The sequence below is a fragment of the Miscanthus floridulus genome, chromosome 5 (assembly GCF_019320115.1).
Source record: "Miscanthus floridulus cultivar M001 chromosome 5, ASM1932011v1, whole genome shotgun sequence".
Taxonomy (NCBI): domain Eukaryota; kingdom Viridiplantae; phylum Streptophyta; class Magnoliopsida; order Poales; family Poaceae; genus Miscanthus; species Miscanthus floridulus.
In genome coordinates, this window is record NC_089584.1 from 123,956,778 (window position 1) to 123,976,104 (window position 19,327).

Sequence of the window (19,327 nt, forward strand, 5' to 3'; positions counted from 1 at the left end):
CACCGCCCACTCCCGACTCCACCACACGCGCCGCGCGACCGCAGCCGAAAGTGGCGGGGCGGTGGTCCAAACCCAAACTCCCGATCCCCCCACTACTCTGGGCTCTGGTCTCCATGTCCTGTCCGTCTCTCTGCTCTGCTGCTAGTATCCCGTCGCGCGGATACGAGCGCACGCCACTGCTCTGCTGGCTTTGACCTCGGGGGCGATCCCTTCCCTTGCTTTTCTTGACTCGGCTTTCGCCTCCGTTGCTTCCTGCCCCTGGTTGCTGTCATCGCGACATCGCCACAGGGTTTCGGTTCACTGCCGTTGTCCGTTTCTTCTCCTCCTGCTGCTGCTCCTTGGAGTTTTCTCCAGGCCTCGCTCGCAGCTGCTGGGTTGCTGCTTAGTTTTTTCAAAGGTATGTACGCTCCTTACGATACCATCTGATTTGAACTGGGGGTTGTACTCGATGAGCTTCGGCTCGACTCTGGGATGCATGATCTCGCTTCGCTGATCTGTGGATTTGGGCCATGATGCTGAGCTGTTAGGGTGAAAGATCTGTTCGCCCTTTGCTTGATCAGAATTGAAGGTGGCGGCGTCTCAGTAGTTGTTCGTGTGCCAGGATCGGATTTATTTACCCCTCGGATTGGGGATTAGGTTTTGATGTTACAATCTGAAGCTATTGCTAGAATGATGGTATACCATCGCTGATGATCTGGTGTTGAGTCTATAAATTCCGGGGTAGATTTGGTCGGTTTCGCCGACAAGTGCCTGCTGTTGCTGATCTAGAGTCCAGCTTGTAAATTCAAAGCTGGGCTTGTGCAGTTACGACGACATGGGCTCTAATTGCAGTTACTGTCGTTTGATCTAATCTGCGTTAGCTTTGTTTTGTTGATTTTCCTTTTTGAGAGAAACCCCCCTGAATCAGCTTGGTTTAACTCGTGGTGGAACTTAGCTTTATTATTAAATTAGCATAGCTGAAGCTTCCAAATTCTGTTGTATCTTCCCATTAAACCATACACTGCCGTTTTGTTCTACTCAGCTTAACCTCTCTATTTTCTTCTCTATTGTGGTAGGTTTGTGTTGGAGGCTAAGAGGGTTACATGCGATGGCCCTTGAAGCAAAACAGGCTGCTCTGTGTTTCAAGAAAGTTTTGAGGTTGTCCGTTCGAAAAAGCTATAGATTTGTTTCCGAACACCCTATCCTTTTCGGTTTGGGTGTTTTGCTCTATCTATTGTACAGATCTTCACCAAGGCTCTTTGTGTTCCTGCTTTCTTCTTCACCTGTAATTATATGCACTGCTCTTCTTCTTGGAATCCTACTGAGTTATGGAGAAATTAATCTTCCTGAGGCTAGTGAAGATCACAAGGGCACTCCAGAAGTTTCTACTTCCAAGGTTGGAAATTCGTCCAGTGATACCCACTTTGAAGAAAATCAGAGACCTTCAGTGCTTGAATTTAGGGAGAATGCATCAAACTTCAAAGAGAGGGAAAATAAACAGACAGTTTCATTCAGAGAGAGGGCTAGCGAGCATGTTGATCTTGATGATTATGTCCCTCTTCTGAAGAGAGCTGATGAAGAAGATGAGAGAGGTGATCGGTGTAACATACCTAGAACACCTACACCGTTTCCTTCTGTGGTCAATCTTTACCAAGAGTCTGGGATCGGGGAGGACATCACCTTCACCAAGAAAAGACAATCGGAAGGTCCTTTTTTCATTCAAGATATGGCTGACTGTCAGACTAGCCTATTTGATGAGGCCCGTCTGAGTGGTCTGAATGACAAAGATGCACCCTTTGGTTTGTTTTCTTCTAGTGATAATGTTAATAAGCATGCTGAGATGGAGGAAAATCTAGTATTTGCAGATTCAGGAGCTAGTAAAGAGAGAGCTATTTCTGAAGAGAAGCACACTGAAGAGCTTTCTGGAACTAGCGAACAAGCTGCTTCTGTCCTTATTCACCAATTGGAAAAGAACGGCGAGCTTAATGTTGATACTAGCAATGTTGTTGAGGACAACTTGCTTGATTCCTCTCATGGCTCACCATGGGCAAGAGTTAGCAGTCAGGATGGTTCATCTGGTTTTGACTCTGATCAGGCTGAGAGTTCTTCTCCTGATGCTTCCATGACTGACATTGGTCCAGTTCTTGATGAGATTGACCCACTTTTGGGTGCTGATTCCAATCGCCCCAGTCCTATTCCTAAGGATGATTCAGACACAGATTCTCATGTCTCAGAGGATCATCAAATTGACGATGATAGTAATGACGAGGGTGATGACATTGATGCTAAAGATAATGTGGAGGGGAAGAAGAAAAATGATGGGAAGGAAACTGCATTTCTTTGGACAGCAGATGATGAAAAGAATCTCATGGATCTTGGGTATTCTGAGATGGAAAGAAACCGCAGATTGGAAATTTTGATGGCTAGACGAAGATCCAGGAAGAACATAAAGTCCGAAATTGATAACAACCTGACAGACGTTGATAGTAATGGTGCCGGTAGGAGTTTAGATGATTTGTCACGCTTCCGTGCACATGTACCTCTCATTGCAGTGCCAAGGAGGAACCCTTTTGACCTTCCGTATGATTCTGAAGAAGCAGCAATTCCTGGCTCAGCTCCTTCAATTCTGCATGCACGGAAGAACTCATTTGATCTTCCCCTTGAACAGTCCAATGACAGCGTTGTCGTCCCTGCCCCAGATAGTTTAAACTCTGGAGAACCTGTGATGTCTCCTCGTTGTGACACAATCTTCAGAAGGCATGAAAGCTTTAACTTTGGAAGGATAGATGCGATCCAGGAGAAGCGTTTTTCTAGACTCAAGCCATATTTTGTCGCTGAAACTGTGGAATGGAATGCAAGCAATTTCCAAAGACAGTTCAGTGATAAGAGTGAGTCTAAAATGAGCTCTGTTACTGAATCTGATATCGCTTCTTCGGTTGCTGATCAAGAGGATCACAAGGACCATGATGAAAAGGACCTTGCAGATGTTGGAAGTGAATGCTCAGATGGTATCAACTCCATAGATGTTGAACAAGACAACAGTGACATTGATGACCGTGAGATTGCTCTACAGCACTTTGTCTTTGAAAGATCGCAAGAAAGGGAAGCACATCTTGCTTCAACTAAAGGAAAAGGTCATGAAGAAGATTATACGCCCAAGTCAGCTGGGAGTTCCACGATGCCATTTCATGCAGTTCCTGACCTGCTTAGCTGGGAAGATGGAGATGGTAAGCAAGTTTGATGTATATGACCACTTCGTTTGATTGCTTAATACCACTCTCTGTCCCAAATTGTAGGTTGTTTTGGCTTTTCTAGATACATAACTTTTGCTATGCACCTAGATATACGATACATCTAGATACATAATAAAAGTTGTGTATCTAGAAAAAGCCAAAACGACCTATAAATTGGAACGGACGGTGTACTTGTTTTCACAGATTCATTAGAACCATGTCCCATCATACAGGTAGCAACAGCCTTGGTGCTAAACCTTCTTTCCAACTTAACACGGAAGTTAAATGCTCAGAATGGGTTTCGTCCTCCGGGCCACCTGTGGAGGGTGAATCTCATTCTGGGGACCTTCCAGAGTACCTTGACACTGAAGTTGCATCAAGCTCAAACACAGTTGTACTTGGTGCAAGCAATACAGCTGAGAAAGGTGGAAATGTTGATCTCATGTCCTATTCAAACAATGAAATGCCATTAGATAACCTGATTCATGGTTCCATGGAGCTGCCTTCTGAATTTGTCACGGAAACATTGCCGGTCATATCTCGGGACCTACACCCTATCCCAGAGGAGAGAGTTGTTGAGAACTTCAACATGCAAGAAAAGCATGAAACAGCAATTTTTACTGATTCAGCTGCTGCCTTGACTGGCCATGTAATCGAACAGCACTTTGATGTTGGATCTGATGGAACTCTGAGCTCTGAAGTTGTTTCCCTCGTATCCTCAAGCTAATGATGTCATCCAATCTCCATCAAGTGGACATGAAGAAATCTTGAATCCCTTTGTTTTGATGGCTGCTGAACCTAAGAAGGTGGATATAAGTGACATGTATGGCGAAGCAACTGCAGGATATATACTTGATTCTGATGACGAGGCTGATAAAATCTATCCTGAGCCTATGGAGGGCAGTGGAATTGATGAAAGTTTCCTGTCGGAATTAGATGCAGTGGGAGACTTTGGAGTTGAACCGATGAGACTGGACCAGCAGGTGACAGATCAGGCTTCCCATGATGATATCCATACCAATAGTGTTGCTGCAGATTCCGTTATTAGCCCTCAGACATCTGACGTCTCCTTGACCTTGTCAGAAGTTGGTGCTGAAGACTCCAGGGAGCAGTCCTCATTGGTTGATGACCTAAATGGCCCTGAATTTGGCTGGTCATTTGGAGCATCTCATGATGACCCTGAGCAGACTGTCTACAATCCTCGGAGACGGATTCTCGAAGCAAAGCCCTTTGAAGCAATGAACATGGAGTTGAAGCCACCACACGATGAGTCAGAAGTGCCTGCTGATGATACACCATCACCAGCAACCTTAGCAGCTGGATCAAGTGAGCCAGAGGTCACTATAAATGGGTTAGTGACATCTACAACCGATCCTGAGATTACTGTTCTAGATGCAAAGTCTCTGGAGGATATTGAGACTGCCTTTAAGCTAGTTAGTGATGGTGTGGTTTCTGAGGCCACCATGGATACTGAAGCTTTGCAGATCTCAGGTGCTGATGCTGCAGAGCCCAAAGGGGCTGCTGGAGAGCTGCATGTCATTGATGCAAATCTGTGGACGACATGCATGCTGCTTTCCAGAAGCACTTTGATGCTATTGTGAATAGTTGCTTCGAAGAAAATGAAGACAAGTATGGGCATGTAGAGACTGCAGAATCCACGAAGGCTGATGAACTTACTGAAGCAATACATAACGAAAGTCAGCACAACCTAGGAGATGCTAGGGAGGCTTTACCAGTGGAGGGTACAAGCAATATGAGTACTAGTGAAGCAGAGAGTCACGATGACATTGATGCAGCATCCAATAAGGTCTTCCATAGTTGTGCCAAGAGTACTGCACAGGCAGTGGAGTTAGAGGTTTCTCATGAAAGAGAAGAGGAAAGTGAACATCAATAAATCGCGGTAAAAAATGTTAGTTTTAAAAAAAACTGATCGTGTTAGATTTAAAAATAGTTTTCAAAAAAAATGTTAAAATTAAAAAAATTCACAGCGTAGCTGCGCCAGCACACCACCGAAAATTCTCACCGCTGTCGTGTCGTGGTGTCGCTCCACGCTCGGGTTTCGCCCTTCGCCGCCCCATTCGCGCGCCGCAGAACCAGGTTCCCACGTCGCCTTTCCCACTGTATCCGGGCCCCGCGCGTCGGGGCCACCACCGTCAGCCGCACGGAACCGTCACCGTCACCCCGGCCAAGCGCCAACGCCGCAGCGCAGACGGAACGGCGGGGCCCGCCACTCCGCCCCGGCTGCCTGCTAGCCTGCTTGCTACTCCGGCTGCCGCTTTTCCCTTTACTCCCCCGTGCCCTCCCCTCCTCTTCGGGCGATCGCCATCGCCCACCGCCCACTCCCGACTCCACCACACGCGCCGCGCGACCGCAGCCGAAAGTGGCGGGGCGGTGGTCCAAACCCAAACTCCCGATCCCCCCACTACTCTGGGCTCTGGTCTCCATGTCCTGTCCGTCTCTCTGCTCTGCTGCTAGTATCCCGTCGCGCGGATACGAGCGCACGCCACTGCTCTGCTGGCTTTGACCTCGGGGGCGATCCCTTCCCTTGCTTTTCTTGACTCGGCTTTCGCCTCCGTTGCTTCCTGCCCCTGGTTGCTGTCATCGCGACATCGCCACAGGGTTTCGGTTCACTGCCGTTGTCCGTTTCTTCTCCTCCTGCTGCTGCTCCTTGGAGTTTTCTCCAGGCCTCGCTCGCAGCTGCTGGGTTGCTGCTTAGTTTTTTCAAAGGTATGTACGCTCCTTACGATACCATCTGATTTGAACTGGGGGTTGTACTCGATGAGCTTCGGCTCGACTCTGGGATGCATGATCTCGCTTCGCTGATCTGTGGATTTGGGCCATGATGCTGAGCTGTTAGGGTGAAAGATCTGTTCGCCCTTTGCTTGATCAGAATTGAAGGTGGCGGCGTCTCAGTAGTTGTTCGTGTGCCAGGATCGGATTTATTTACCCCTCGGATTGGGGATTAGGTTTTGATGTTACAATCTGAAGCTATTGCTAGAATGATGGTATACCATCGCTGATGATCTGGTGTTGAGTCTATAAATTCCGGGGTAGATTTGGTCGGTTTCGCCGACAAGTGCCTGCTGTTGCTGATCTAGAGTCCAGCTTGTAAATTCAAAGCTGGGCTTGTGCAGTTACGACGACATGGGCTCTAATTGCAGTTACTGTCGTTTGATCTAATCTGCGTTAGCTTTGTTTTGTTGATTTTCCTTTTTGAGAGAAACCCCCCTGAATCAGCTTGGTTTAACTCGTGGTGGAACTTAGCTTTATTATTAAATTAGCATAGCTGAAGCTTCCAAATTCTGTTGTATCTTCCCATTAAACCATACACTGCCGTTTTGTTCTACTCAGCTTAACCTCTCTATTTTCTTCTCTATTGTGGTAGGTTTGTGTTGGAGGCTAAGAGGGTTACATGCGATGGCCCTTGAAGCAAAACAGGCTGCTCTGTGTTTCAAGAAAGTTTTGAGGTTGTCCGTTCGAAAAAGCTATAGATTTGTTTCCGAACACCCTATCCTTTTCGGTTTGGGTGTTTTGCTCTATCTATTGTACAGATCTTCACCAAGGCTCTTTGTGTTCCTGCTTTCTTCTTCACCTGTAATTATATGCACTGCTCTTCTTCTTGGAATCCTACTGAGTTATGGAGAAATTAATCTTCCTGAGGCTAGTGAAGATCACAAGGGCACTCCAGAAGTTTCTACTTCCAAGGTTGGAAATTCGTCCAGTGATACCCACTTTGAAGAAAATCAGAGACCTTCAGTGCTTGAATTTAGGGAGAATGCATCAAACTTCAAAGAGAGGGAAAATAAACAGACAGTTTCATTCAGAGAGAGGGCTAGCGAGCATGTTGATCTTGATGATTATGTCCCTCTTCTGAAGAGAGCTGATGAAGAAGATGAGAGAGGTGATCGGTGTAACATACCTAGAACACCTACACCGTTTCCTTCTGTGGTCAATCTTTACCAAGAGTCTGGGATCGGGGAGGACATCACCTTCACCAAGAAAAGACAATCGGAAGGTCCTTTTTTCATTCAAGATATGGCTGACTGTCAGACTAGCCTATTTGATGAGGCCCGTCTGAGTGGTCTGAATGACAAAGATGCACCCTTTGGTTTGTTTTCTTCTAGTGATAATGTTAATAAGCATGCTGAGATGGAGGAAAATCTAGTATTTGCAGATTCAGGAGCTAGTAAAGAGAGAGCTATTTCTGAAGAGAAGCACACTGAAGAGCTTTCTGGAACTAGCGAACAAGCTGCTTCTGTCCTTATTCACCAATTGGAAAAGAACGGCGAGCTTAATGTTGATACTAGCAATGTTGTTGAGGACAACTTGCTTGATTCCTCTCATGGCTCACCATGGGCAAGAGTTAGCAGTCAGGATGGTTCATCTGGTTTTGACTCTGATCAGGCTGAGAGTTCTTCTCCTGATGCTTCCATGACTGACATTGGTCCAGTTCTTGATGAGATTGACCCACTTTTGGGTGCTGATTCCAATCGCCCCAGTCCTATTCCTAAGGATGATTCAGACACAGATTCTCATGTCTCAGAGGATCATCAAATTGACGATGATAGTAATGACGAGGGTGATGACATTGATGCTAAAGATAATGTGGAGGGGAAGAAGAAAAATGATGGGAAGGAAACTGCATTTCTTTGGACAGCAGATGATGAAAAGAATCTCATGGATCTTGGGTATTCTGAGATGGAAAGAAACCGCAGATTGGAAATTTTGATGGCTAGACGAAGATCCAGGAAGAACATAAAGTCCGAAATTGATAACAACCTGACAGACGTTGATAGTAATGGTGCCGGTAGGAGTTTAGATGATTTGTCACGCTTCCGTGCACATGTACCTCTCATTGCAGTGCCAAGGAGGAACCCTTTTGACCTTCCGTATGATTCTGAAGAAGCAGCAATTCCTGGCTCAGCTCCTTCAATTCTGCATGCACGGAAGAACTCATTTGATCTTCCCCTTGAACAGTCCAATGACAGCGTTGTCGTCCCTGCCCCAGATAGTTTAAACTCTGGAGAACCTGTGATGTCTCCTCGTTGTGACACAATCTTCAGAAGGCATGAAAGCTTTAACTTTGGAAGGATAGATGCGATCCAGGAGAAGCGTTTTTCTAGACTCAAGCCATATTTTGTCGCTGAAACTGTGGAATGGAATGCAAGCAATTTCCAAAGACAGTTCAGTGATAAGAGTGAGTCTAAAATGAGCTCTGTTACTGAATCTGATATCGCTTCTTCGGTTGCTGATCAAGAGGATCACAAGGACCATGATGAAAAGGACCTTGCAGATGTTGGAAGTGAATGCTCAGATGGTATCAACTCCATAGATGTTGAACAAGACAACAGTGACATTGATGACCGTGAGATTGCTCTACAGCACTTTGTCTTTGAAAGATCGCAAGAAAGGGAAGCACATCTTGCTTCAACTAAAGGAAAAGGTCATGAAGAAGATTATACGCCCAAGTCAGCTGGGAGTTCCACGATGCCATTTCATGCAGTTCCTGACCTGCTTAGCTGGGAAGATGGAGATGGTAAGCAAGTTTGATGTATATGACCACTTCGTTTGATTGCTTAATACCACTCTCTGTCCCAAATTGTAGGTTGTTTTGGCTTTTCTAGATACATAACTTTTGCTATGCACCTAGATATACGATACATCTAGATACATAATAAAAGTTGTGTATCTAGAAAAAGCCAAAACGACCTATAAATTGGAACGGACGGTGTACTTGTTTTCACAGATTCATTAGAACCATGTCCCATCATACAGGTAGCAACAGCCTTGGTGCTAAACCTTCTTTCCAACTTAACACGGAAGTTAAATGCTCAGAATGGGTTTCGTCCTCCGGGCCACCTGTGGAGGGTGAATCTCATTCTGGGGACCTTCCAGAGTACCTTGACACTGAAGTTGCATCAAGCTCAAACACAGTTGTACTTGGTGCAAGCAATACAGCTGAGAAAGGTGGAAATGTTGATCTCATGTCCTATTCAAACAATGAAATGCCATTAGATAACCTGATTCATGGTTCCATGGAGCTGCCTTCTGAATTTGTCACGGAAACATTGCCGGTCATATCTCGGGACCTACACCCTATCCCAGAGGAGAGAGTTGTTGAGAACTTCAACATGCAAGAAAAGCATGAAACAGCAATTTTTACTGATTCAGCTGCTGCCTTGACTGGCCATGTAATCGAACAGCACTTTGATGTTGGATCTGATGGAACTCTGAGCTCTGAAGTTGTTTCCTCGTATCCTCAAGCTAATGATGTCATCCAATCTCCATCAAGTGGACATGAAGAAATCTTGAATCCCTTTGTTTTGATGGCTGCTGAACCTAAGAAGGTGGATATAAGTGACATGTATGGCGAAGCAACTGCAGGATATATACTTGATTCTGATGACGAGGCTGATAAAATCTATCCTGAGCCTATGGAGGGCAGTGGAATTGATGAAAGTTTCCTGTCGGAATTAGATGCAGTGGGAGACTTTGGAGTTGAACCGATGAGACTGGACCAGCAGGTGACAGATCAGGCTTCCCATGATGATATCCATACCAATAGTGTTGCTGCAGATTCCGTTATTAGCCCTCAGACATCTGACGTCTCCTTGACCTTGTCAGAAGTTGGTGCTGAAGACTCCAGGGAGCAGTCCTCATTGGTTGATGACCTAAATGGCCCTGAATTTGGCTGGTCATTTGGAGCATCTCATGATGACCCTGAGCAGACTGTCTACAATCCTCGGAGACGGATTCTCGAAGCAAGCCCCTTTGAAGCAATGAACATGGAGTTGAAGCCACCACACGATGAGTCAGAAGTGCCTGCTGATGATACACCATCACCAGCAACCTTAGCAGCTGGATCAAGTGAGCCAGAGGTCACTATAAATGGGTTAGTGACATCTACAACCGATCCTGAGATTACTGTTCTAGATGCAAAGTCTCTGGAGGATATTGAGACTGCCTTTAAGCTAGTTAGTGATGGTGTGGTTTCTGAGGCCACCATGGATACTGAAGCTTTGCAGATCTCAGGTGCTGATGCTGCAGAGCCCAAAGGGGCTGCTGGAGAGCTGCATGTCATTGATGCAAAATCTGTGGACGACATGCATGCTGCTTTCCAGAAGCACTTTGATGCTATTGTGAATAGTTGCTTCGAAGAAAATGAAGACAAGTATGGGCATGTAGAGACTGCAGAATCCACGAAGGCTGATGAACTTACTGAAGCAATACATAACGAAAGTCAGCACAACCTAGGAGATGCTAGGGAGGCTTTACCAGTGGAGGGTACAAGCAATATGAGTACTAGTGAAGCAGAGAGTCACGATGACATTGATGCAGCATCCAATAAGGTCTTCCATAGTTGTGCCAAGAGTACTGCACAGGCAGTGGAGTTAGAGGTTTCTCATGAAAGAGAAGAGGAAAGTGAACATCAATAAATACCGCCGGATTGACTGCTGAAAGGAAACGATAGAATGTCATCAGAGATGAATCTGAGACAAAAATGCTCCTTGGCTGAAGTTTGAAGGAGCTACCGAGCTAGCAAGCATTGATGGAGCGCTATTGTTGAGTTTCACGGGCTTGCCACTGTGCATATACTTCACATATTCAACATACAAAGTTTTGATGTTGACCTTTTGTGAATGCGTTTTCTTTAACTTTCTTTTATTCTTTTGAGGTTTTGGTGGGTTTGTTTTAGATTGATTGCCCCCGTCCTTTGGCTGTAATTTGAAGAGGTGTAAGTTTTGCTCAGACAGTTTGGTGTGGTTACAGGGACATAGAACAATCTGTTCTATCATGTGAATTGAGATTTTGTTGTATTGTTTGAACTAGTGAAGTTGGCAATAGAAGTATTAGAAAGGTACATTTTATTTTACCATTGAAATGAGTCGGTAATATTTACAGTGTCGTTACCGCGAATAAATTGTTTAATCTACAGCGATCTGCTTATTTGTCAGCACTTGTCCTGTACCTCATGTACAGTACAGCTGAGAACTTGACAGAGTAGAAGTTCTACTGCCAATCGTGCAGCTTTCGCTTTTCCTGAACAAAATACACTGCTTCCACTAACTATTTAGAGTTTATCTCGACTGGCCTCGCTCGTCTTGAGTCTATTTTAGAGAGAAGTCATGCTGTTAACAGTGAGATGAGACTTGGGACTTTGGGAGGTCAGCTGACAGAAGATACTTCCTAAAAAAGGCGTACCCAGTGCAGAGAGCTCCCGCTCTGTGCGGGGTCTAGGGAAGGATGTCAGTGGCAAACTTTATCCTCGTCCGTGCAATGCGAGGAGGCGGTAAGACTCTACCGCTTGCACCAGGCCCGCCTTCACGGAAGATACTTCCTCAGTTCCAAAATAAGGGCTTATCGCTTTTTCAAGAAGTCAAATGTTTAAAAGTTTAACCAAATATATAAAAAGATAACAATAATTGTGATGTGTAATAGGTATTATTAGATTGATCGTGGAATATACTTTAAATAAAAATATTAATATTAATACTATTTTTATATACCTTATTTAGAGTTTAAAAGTTTGACTTCATGGAGGAAGATGTATGATTATTTTAAGACGGAGCGAGTAGATTAGAAACGATTGCTTCCACTGACACCTGATAGGAGACTGAGGCAGTGTTACTGAATGGCACCTTTTTTAAGATGTACAACTTCAGATGGCAAGAGTTACGGCTTTATCGAATACTACAAGCAGGCATGCGTAGAGTATACTAAGCAGAAGATGTCTACTCCGTAATTCAAAATAAATATAAATACTCCTACTGTCAGTTAGGCAGATCTTAAGAATGGTGGTGAATCTGCCTCTACTGCGCAGGTTTCTTTTAGCATCATATGACAGAATGGTACCTTTTATGTTTCTTCTTTCATGTATTGTATACATTGCCGAACACCTACACCCCCACACTGAAAAAAAAAGCTCGCACTGGCCCAATACAGGAGGAGGATATTGTTCTTTCTGTCGTATATCTTTGGCACACTTGCACCTTTTTTTTTGTGACAGGACACTCCTGCACTTGTGCAGGCAATGTTGTTTGCTGCTGCTCCACTAAGTTTATGTTTTAGAAGTCCAGCACCTACTACGTCTGGATTTCATTGTTGTCTTGTTAACCTGTTGACGGGAGTCCGTTGATGAAGCAATTGGTGGCCTCTTGTTCATACATTATCTTACAGGGAAGAAATGGCTTCATTAGTGTGCCCATAACATCCTCTATTCAGTAAAAGTGTGGCACACCTATGAAAAGTCTTCTCTGTGTTAAAATCATAAAATGCATGTGATTTATATTATTTTACGTTTCTTAAATCTGAAATCAGACACAGTCCTGTGTATTTTCAATGAAAAGATTATCTCTGCTGAAGAAGGAAGTTGTTTTATGAAATTTTCTATGGTCCAATAATGTGGTGACATGAGATCGTTATCCTTCATCACATTTTTTTTTGTTTCGTCATCCTGAATCTTTTTTTTAGGGGAACTTCATCCTGAATCTTAAGAGCAGCCCTTTGGACAGTTGCAGTGTTGTTCTTATTTGTCCTTCGCCTTTGGCACAGCCTGCAGCTTCGGTGCAAAGCCGGAGACATTAGTATATATCTGGATTTGCATGAGTAGAAACATGCTAAGTTAGAGAAGAACGAAAAACTTCACCCAATTTCATACAAATTTGGAACTGGTTTCAAATTGAAAATTGAAAATGCACAGCAGCAGATTTGGCTCACACTTCTAGCTGCGCTTAAGGACGATACAGATCCCATTATTAGGATCACAACGACCCAATTGTTTTTTTTTGGTGAACTTTGATAAAGATTGGGCCTAATGCTTAAACTAGGGCCGAATACAAAGCCCAACAAATTTTTATTCATTATTGGTTGGGGTGCGCCAGGCTCGGACTATAGTGCAACGGCCAAGGGCCCCAGTGGCAAGCACTGTAGCGGACCCTCCCCACAAAATATAAATTTAATATCAAAGTAGGCACATAGCCCACATATCATATATTAAACTGATAAGAACAGATACTACACTTAATCTTAGCCAAAAGACCGAGAAAGTTATGAGTTGCCAAGGTAACCTGGGTCTCCTTTTATAGCCTTCCTCCGTCTCCGCTCGCCCAAAGCCGCTGAGGTGGGACTAAACTGAAGCGCCGCACCGCACAAGCACAGCGCAGCGCGTGCGCTTGTTATTGCTCTGTTCGGTCACTTGGGCCTTTTGGGCTCGCAATTTGGCAATTCCACACATTGCTCGCAGCCCAGTCCTTCCTGCTCGCCTCCTCCCAACTGACCGTGCATGTGGCGGACAGGGGAGATGACCGTGGTGACAATAGCAACAACAGCCAACATAAAAAAAAGCAACAAAGACGAAGGGTTTAACCATGTCGGTACTTAGAAGTTAAATAGAACCTTATATTTTTGTGTGCATCACCATGCTAGGTCTATAACAACTTAACAAGATGCTTTAGTAATACCTACCTGATCACCCTCCTCTAATTCAGCATGCAAACTAAAGATTTTTTTCTTTGAAAGCTGAACTGAAGAATTATAAATTGAAAGTGAATGCCAAGCTAGCTAACGATGATTAACGGCAGTGTTGAATTTGTGATTGACTAGCAGCAGTAACAAGTGAAGTCGAGATGGCAAAAGTGATCAAATGAGCAATGTTGAACTCTGAATACTAAACTGTAAATATCCAACTGAATACTAAACTTGAAGTCTGAACTGGTGGGAGCAGTGTGCGCATCTCCCAAGCCACGTCTCCTGCCCATGGCTGCCCATCTTCTGCTACAAAGAGAACACGCGGATGAAAATATTTTCCTAGCAAATATTTTTCCTCTCTACAGAGGATGAACAGGGACAACAACATAGAACACACTCCAATAGAAGGCTTATAAGCCCACAGAGACATACATAGTCTCCTGGCTTAGTGGCTTAGCACGCGGGAGGCTATTTATTACTGAATTCATCCAGAGCAGCCAATAAATATAACACATTATATATGTTTATATTAGTAGGGAAAACAACAGAATTGCTTATCCGAACAGGTCCGAGGCGAGATCCGCAACTGCAGGTGATATATAGGGAAAAAAGAAGAAGACCGCAACTGCAGCAGGTGCTGATCTGAATAGGCTGGATCCCAGCAGTAGTGCAGAACCTGTGCCCACCGCTGCCCACCAGCTCATATACTCATACCCTCACACAGCCAAGGACCAGGACACGACACACGCAGCTCCGACCAGCTCACGTGAGTGCTCTGCGTGGGTGCCGCGCGTGACCTATGTTCGGAGCTGGAGCGCGTCATCGCCGGCCGCGCCCGCTCGGGAAGCCTCCGCCTCGATGACGCGCTCAAGCTATTCGATGAATTGCTTCCCTATGCCAGGGCGGCCTCGGTTACCACCTTCAACCAGCTGCTCACCGCTGTGTCCCGTGCCTCGAGCCGGCGCTCCACCTCTGAGTCAGGGCTCGTCGTCTCCCTCTTCAACCAGATGATACATGACTACTCCATCAAGGTGGCTCCTAACCTTTACACCTACAGCATCCTCATCGACTGCTTGTGACGCATGGACCACCTAGAAATGGCTTCGCCACCTTTGACCTCATCCTTAAGACGGGCTGAAGGGTGAATGGCAGTCATCAATCAACTGCTCAAGGGAATCTGTGACACCAAGGGGGAGGGTGGGTGAGGCCATAGACCTATTGCTCCGAAGAATGCTAGAGTTTGGCTTCACCCCGTTGTAGTTTCATACAACACAGTCCTCAAGGGTTTCTGCAATGAAAAGAGAGCTAAGGAGGCACTTAAGCTGCTCCACATGATGCCCGATGGTCAAGGTAGTAGCTGCTCACCAAATGTGGTGTCATACAACACCATCATCAACGGTTTCTTTAGTAAGGGTCAAGTGGATAAAGCTTATTGCCTGTTCTTTGATGAGAAAATTAGCTATTTGTCATTACAAACAATGGGCTACGCAAAAGATTTTGTTGCCATAATCCCTATTTAGTTCCTTTGTTAATATTTATTCGGATCCATAAGCTGAGTATAAATGAGTTCATCTCACACATGCATAAATTGAGCCTAAATGAGTTCATCTCGTAAATCTATAATTTAAGTCCAAACGAGTTTATCCAATATGTAGCTTTCTCTTTCGTGTCAACACTTCTTTGGTGCAGCTGTAGCAGGCACTCTCTCTGGAGTAGCGGCCATAGATTGGCGTCAACTTCTTTGGTGCATCCAACCTGCCAAGCACATCGGGCCGCGACGAGTTCCTCCGTGGTCATGCCAACGGCAGCCGAGGTCGCTCCGAGTTCCTCCATGGTCGTGCCGACGGCCACCGTGGTCCCATCAAGCGCGGGTGACGGCGTGGTGGTGCTGAGCATGGGTGGTTGTGTGGTGGCGGTGAGCACGCCTGTCGGCAGTGCCGCGTCGCGGCCGCCCTGCATCATGTACGTCTAGGGCACGCGAGCGGCGGTTCTTCGTTTGCGAGCGGTTTCGTACCATGCGAATAGTCTCGATCTCATCTTTTCACGTCAATTAAGCAGAAGGGCAACAACCTCTTTTCAGGTGAAAGGGATTCCCAAAAAATATGAACAAAGGAACTAAATAGGGATGATGGCAACAAAATCAAGGTACACATGTTTAGGCTGGCAATTTTGCGAAGTCAATCTTTCATATGGCAATTTTGCGAAGCCCATTTTTTGCAATGGCAAATAGACATTTTTCTCGTTCTTTGATATGCATGTGTTTCACCGAACGTTGTGACATACAACACAGTAATTGATGGCATGTGTAAAGCAGAAGCGGTTGACAGGGCCGAGGGCGTCTTCCAGCACATGATTGATAAAGGTGTTAAGCCAGACAATGTGATGTACAATTGTCTGATCTATGGATACCTCTCTACAGGACAGTGGGAAGAGGGGGTTCCAAGGTTCAAAGAAATGTCTGCATGTGGTCTTGAACTAGATGGTTTTACTTATGGTTTGCTTCTGGACTATTTATGCAAGAATGGAAATTATAGTGAAGCTCGAGAATGTTTTGATTCTATGATTAGGAAGGGCATAAAACCTGATATAACTATATATGGCATTATGCTTCATGGATATAGTACCAAAGGAGCTCTTTCTGAAATGCATGATCTACTGAATTTGATGGCAGCAAATGGTATTTCACCTAATCATCACATCTTCAACACTGTGTTCTGTGCATATGCTAAGGAGGGAATGATAGATGAGGCGATGCATATATTTATCAAAACGAGGCACCAAGGGTTGAGTCTTGATGTCGTCAGTTATGGAGCATTAATAGATGCACTTTGCAAGTTAGGAAGAGTGGATGATGCTGTGCTCCAATTCAATCAGATGATCAATGAAGGAGTGACTCCTGGCAATGTTGTTTTTAACTCCCTTGTTTATGGACTCTGCTCTATTGACAAATGGGACAAGGTTGAGGAATTATTTTTTGAAATGTTGAATCAAGGGGTTTGCCCTGACATCGTATTCTTCAACACAATATTGTGTAACTTATGCAGAGAAGGGTGGGTCATGAAAGCCTGGAGATTCATTGACTCGATGATATGTGTGGGTCTAAGGCCTAATGTTATCTCATACAATACATTAATAGATGGCCACTGCTTAGTTGGTAGAATGGATGAAGCCGCGAAGATACTTGACGGTATGGTCTCAGTTGACTTGAAACCTAACATCGTTTCCTATAATACATTGCTTCATGGCTACTGTAAAGCTGGTAGGATAGACAATGCATACTGTCTTTTCCAAGAAATGTTGAGGGAGGGAGTTACGCCTGGAGTTGTGACTTACAGTACTATATTACATGGTTTGTTTTAGACGGAGAGATTTTCTGAAGCAAAGGAGTTGTACCTCAATATGATTAAAAGTAGAAAACAGTGGTCCATTTGCACATACAACATAATTCTAAATGGGTTTTGCAAAAACAATTGTGTTAACACTACTATAGATTGACTTATCACTATCACCACTTTCACTGTCGTAGCGATAGAAGCGACGGTGTGATACCTCCACCGTTAGTTGACCGATAGCGAGGCCTCCTAAGGGAGGAAACCGGTAGTTGAAACTGCTACCAGCAACGGGTTAATGGTAGATGCGCTAGTGGTATTGGGGTTGCATTTCCTCCGTCTCATGAAAAGCCAGGCCGACTGGGATATGCGTTTTGGCTGGTGGTCCAAAACTAGCGTTTGGTCAACCGGCAATAAAAATTCAGCGTGATTGTTGAATGCCCTCAACTTCCAAGGCCATCAAATCACCATTACTTTCGCCGCTTGAAGCCAAAGAGTCGTACCCACTGCTCTACTTATTCTTCAAGACCGGTGCCCTCTGAAACCACCCCTCTTCTTCATCCATCATCCCCTTCTCTTCTAATCTGCAAAGAAAATGTTGGACAACCCCATCAAGTTTCTAAGCAGCTCGTCGTCCAGCGAGGACAACTTGCTAGCCCACCAGTCCTACAAGGAGGACATCTCCTCCGATGATTGGAGGTCTTCTGATTATAGTCTTCCACGGAGCTCCGAGAAGGACGACCCGAAGGAGGACGAGGACGACGCCGACGCCGACGCTAAAGACGACGGCGACGACTCCAACGACTTTGACTCCGACTTTGCCTCGCCTCCTCACAAGCAAGCAAGGCGTATGTTTAGATTAAAGTAGTTTATAGTTAGTATAAGTAGTTTTAATAGTTTAGGTTAGTTATTTTGCTTCCGGACAAGTACTCATTCAAATTGTATCTATATGTTACATATATATAATGAATCAATGAAAAAAATTCTATTCGCGCAGATTTGATCTCTTCAATGCCACCTTTTTATATGAAATGCAAAGCAAGTTCCCAAAATGCCAGTGCATGGATTTGATCTTTCAACAAATGTTTTTTTATTTTTCTATATATTTGTGAATGAAAAGGGAAAAAACTATCATGTACGGTTGCGGTTGTTTCTAGGAGAATCTAAAAATAGTTTAACCGCTGATAATCGCCGTATTATAGCGTTGGATTAGCGTGGCAATGGTCGGCTTAATACGGACACTGTTTAACTTATCTCGTGTGTCGTGGGGTCAAAACCACGACAAGCATGTTGTTTGAGTCGGTGTTAGAGTACGGGGTCTCCGGTGGCTCGGGTGGACTTAGGAACATAAGAATCACATAGAGAAGATGCAACTGTTTATCCTAGTTCTGGCCAATTCGGTCCCTACGTCCAACAGCTGATGATCCTTATACTCAAGAGCACCCAAAATCTAGGGGGTTACACCAGAGTATAAAGGAAGAGAGATTTGGTAGGGGGTTAGTTGGGTGCTAATCCTAAGGTTGCCTCACCACTGGTGGAGTCTCCCCCTCGTCGATGAGGAAGGAAACGTCGGGATGCGGTGGAGGAGAGGCTCTCGGTGACCGTCTCCAAGTTGCCCCGCTCTCGGTGTAGAGCGGATGCAGATGGAATAGAATGGAGTGTCTGGTGATCGAACTCGCATCCTTCCTCCTCTAGGTCTAACCTTATCCCTTATATAACAAGATAGGTCAGGTATAAGGCAGTTTGGGAGTTCTAGTCTATGGTCTATGTGTGCCAGAGTCTAGGAGGGGCTTTCAACGGTACGCCGTGGACCATCGAGGTGTCTTGGAGCTGAAGAAGCCTGGGCGTCGTCTGGTTGCTTAGTTCTGACACTCTACGTGTTAGGCGGTGTCGGCTTGGACCAGCCTCCCCCAAGTGAGATCTTCTAGAGTCTTCTTGGTGGCGAAGGAGGTCAGCTCTAGGGGCTGACGCGTGGGCCTAGAAGCCTCTAGAGGCTGTAGAAGCTTTGTCTACTTATGTCACGCCCTGGACATGACCTTGTCGAAGGAGCAGTTGGTAGGGGCACGCCTAGGGAGCGACGCTAGGGAACCCTCGAGCATCGGTAGACTAGGGCTTGTCTTCTTTTGCCTAGGCCTTGGCTGGCATCGTTAGCCAAGCAGGAGCCAAGGACCAGGCCTAATCATGCTGTGGATCAGGAGCCTAGGGCTTGGGGAAGCCCTCGAGCCCTAGGCGGAAGCTACGGTCGAGTTAGGCTTGGCTAGGTCTCTTTGCCAGAGGGTGCCCATGAGCGTGCCCGTTGGGCATAGCCCCTGAGCCCCC

General features: G+C 45.3%; 2 protein-coding genes and 2 pseudogenes across 2 annotated transcripts; 3 read left to right on the forward strand and 1 right to left on the reverse strand.

Moving 5' to 3' along the window:
• LOC136453411 (uncharacterized) lies at nt 1-5,106 on the forward strand (annotated as a pseudogene).
• Nucleotides 5,107-5,543: 437 nt separating this feature from the next.
• Nucleotides 5,544-11,085, forward strand: LOC136450651 (uncharacterized). Its single transcript, XM_066451201.1, has 3 exons — nt 5,544-5,939; nt 6,598-8,748; nt 8,988-11,085. The coding sequence occupies exons 2-3, from the start codon at nt 6,630-6,632 to the stop codon at nt 10,646-10,648; spliced, it is 3,780 nt and encodes a 1,259-aa protein (XP_066307298.1). The 5' UTR covers nt 5,544-5,939; nt 6,598-6,629; the 3' UTR covers nt 10,649-11,085.
• A 1,994-nt stretch (nt 11,086-13,079) lies between these two features.
• LOC136455667 (U2 spliceosomal RNA) lies at nt 13,080-13,263 on the reverse strand (annotated as a pseudogene).
• A 2,717-nt stretch (nt 13,264-15,980) lies between these two features.
• LOC136455276 (protein Rf1, mitochondrial-like) lies at nt 15,981-16,759 on the forward strand. Its single transcript, XM_066455375.1, has 2 exons — nt 15,981-16,637; nt 16,724-16,759. Exons 1-2 carry the CDS (start codon nt 15,981-15,983, stop codon nt 16,757-16,759), a joined length of 693 nt encoding a protein of 230 aa, XP_066311472.1.
• The last annotated feature ends 2,568 nt before the right edge of the window (nt 16,760-19,327 follow it).

Coding starts and splice junctions, on each gene's coding strand:
- LOC136455276 (XM_066455375.1), top strand. CDS start 15,981: ATGTGTAAAGCAGAAGCGGTTGACAGGGCCGAGGGCGTCTTCCAGCAC. Junction 16,638..16,723: donor CTATTGACAAATGGGACAAG/GTTGAGGAATTA, acceptor TAACTTATGCAG/AGAAGGGTGGGTCATGAAAG.
- LOC136450651 (XM_066451201.1), top strand. CDS start 6,630: ATGGCCCTTGAAGCAAAACAGGCTGCTCTGTGTTTCAAGAAAGTTTTG. Junction 8,749..8,987: donor TAGCTGGGAAGATGGAGATG/GTAAGCAAGTTT, acceptor CCCATCATACAG/GTAGCAACAGCCTTGGTGCT.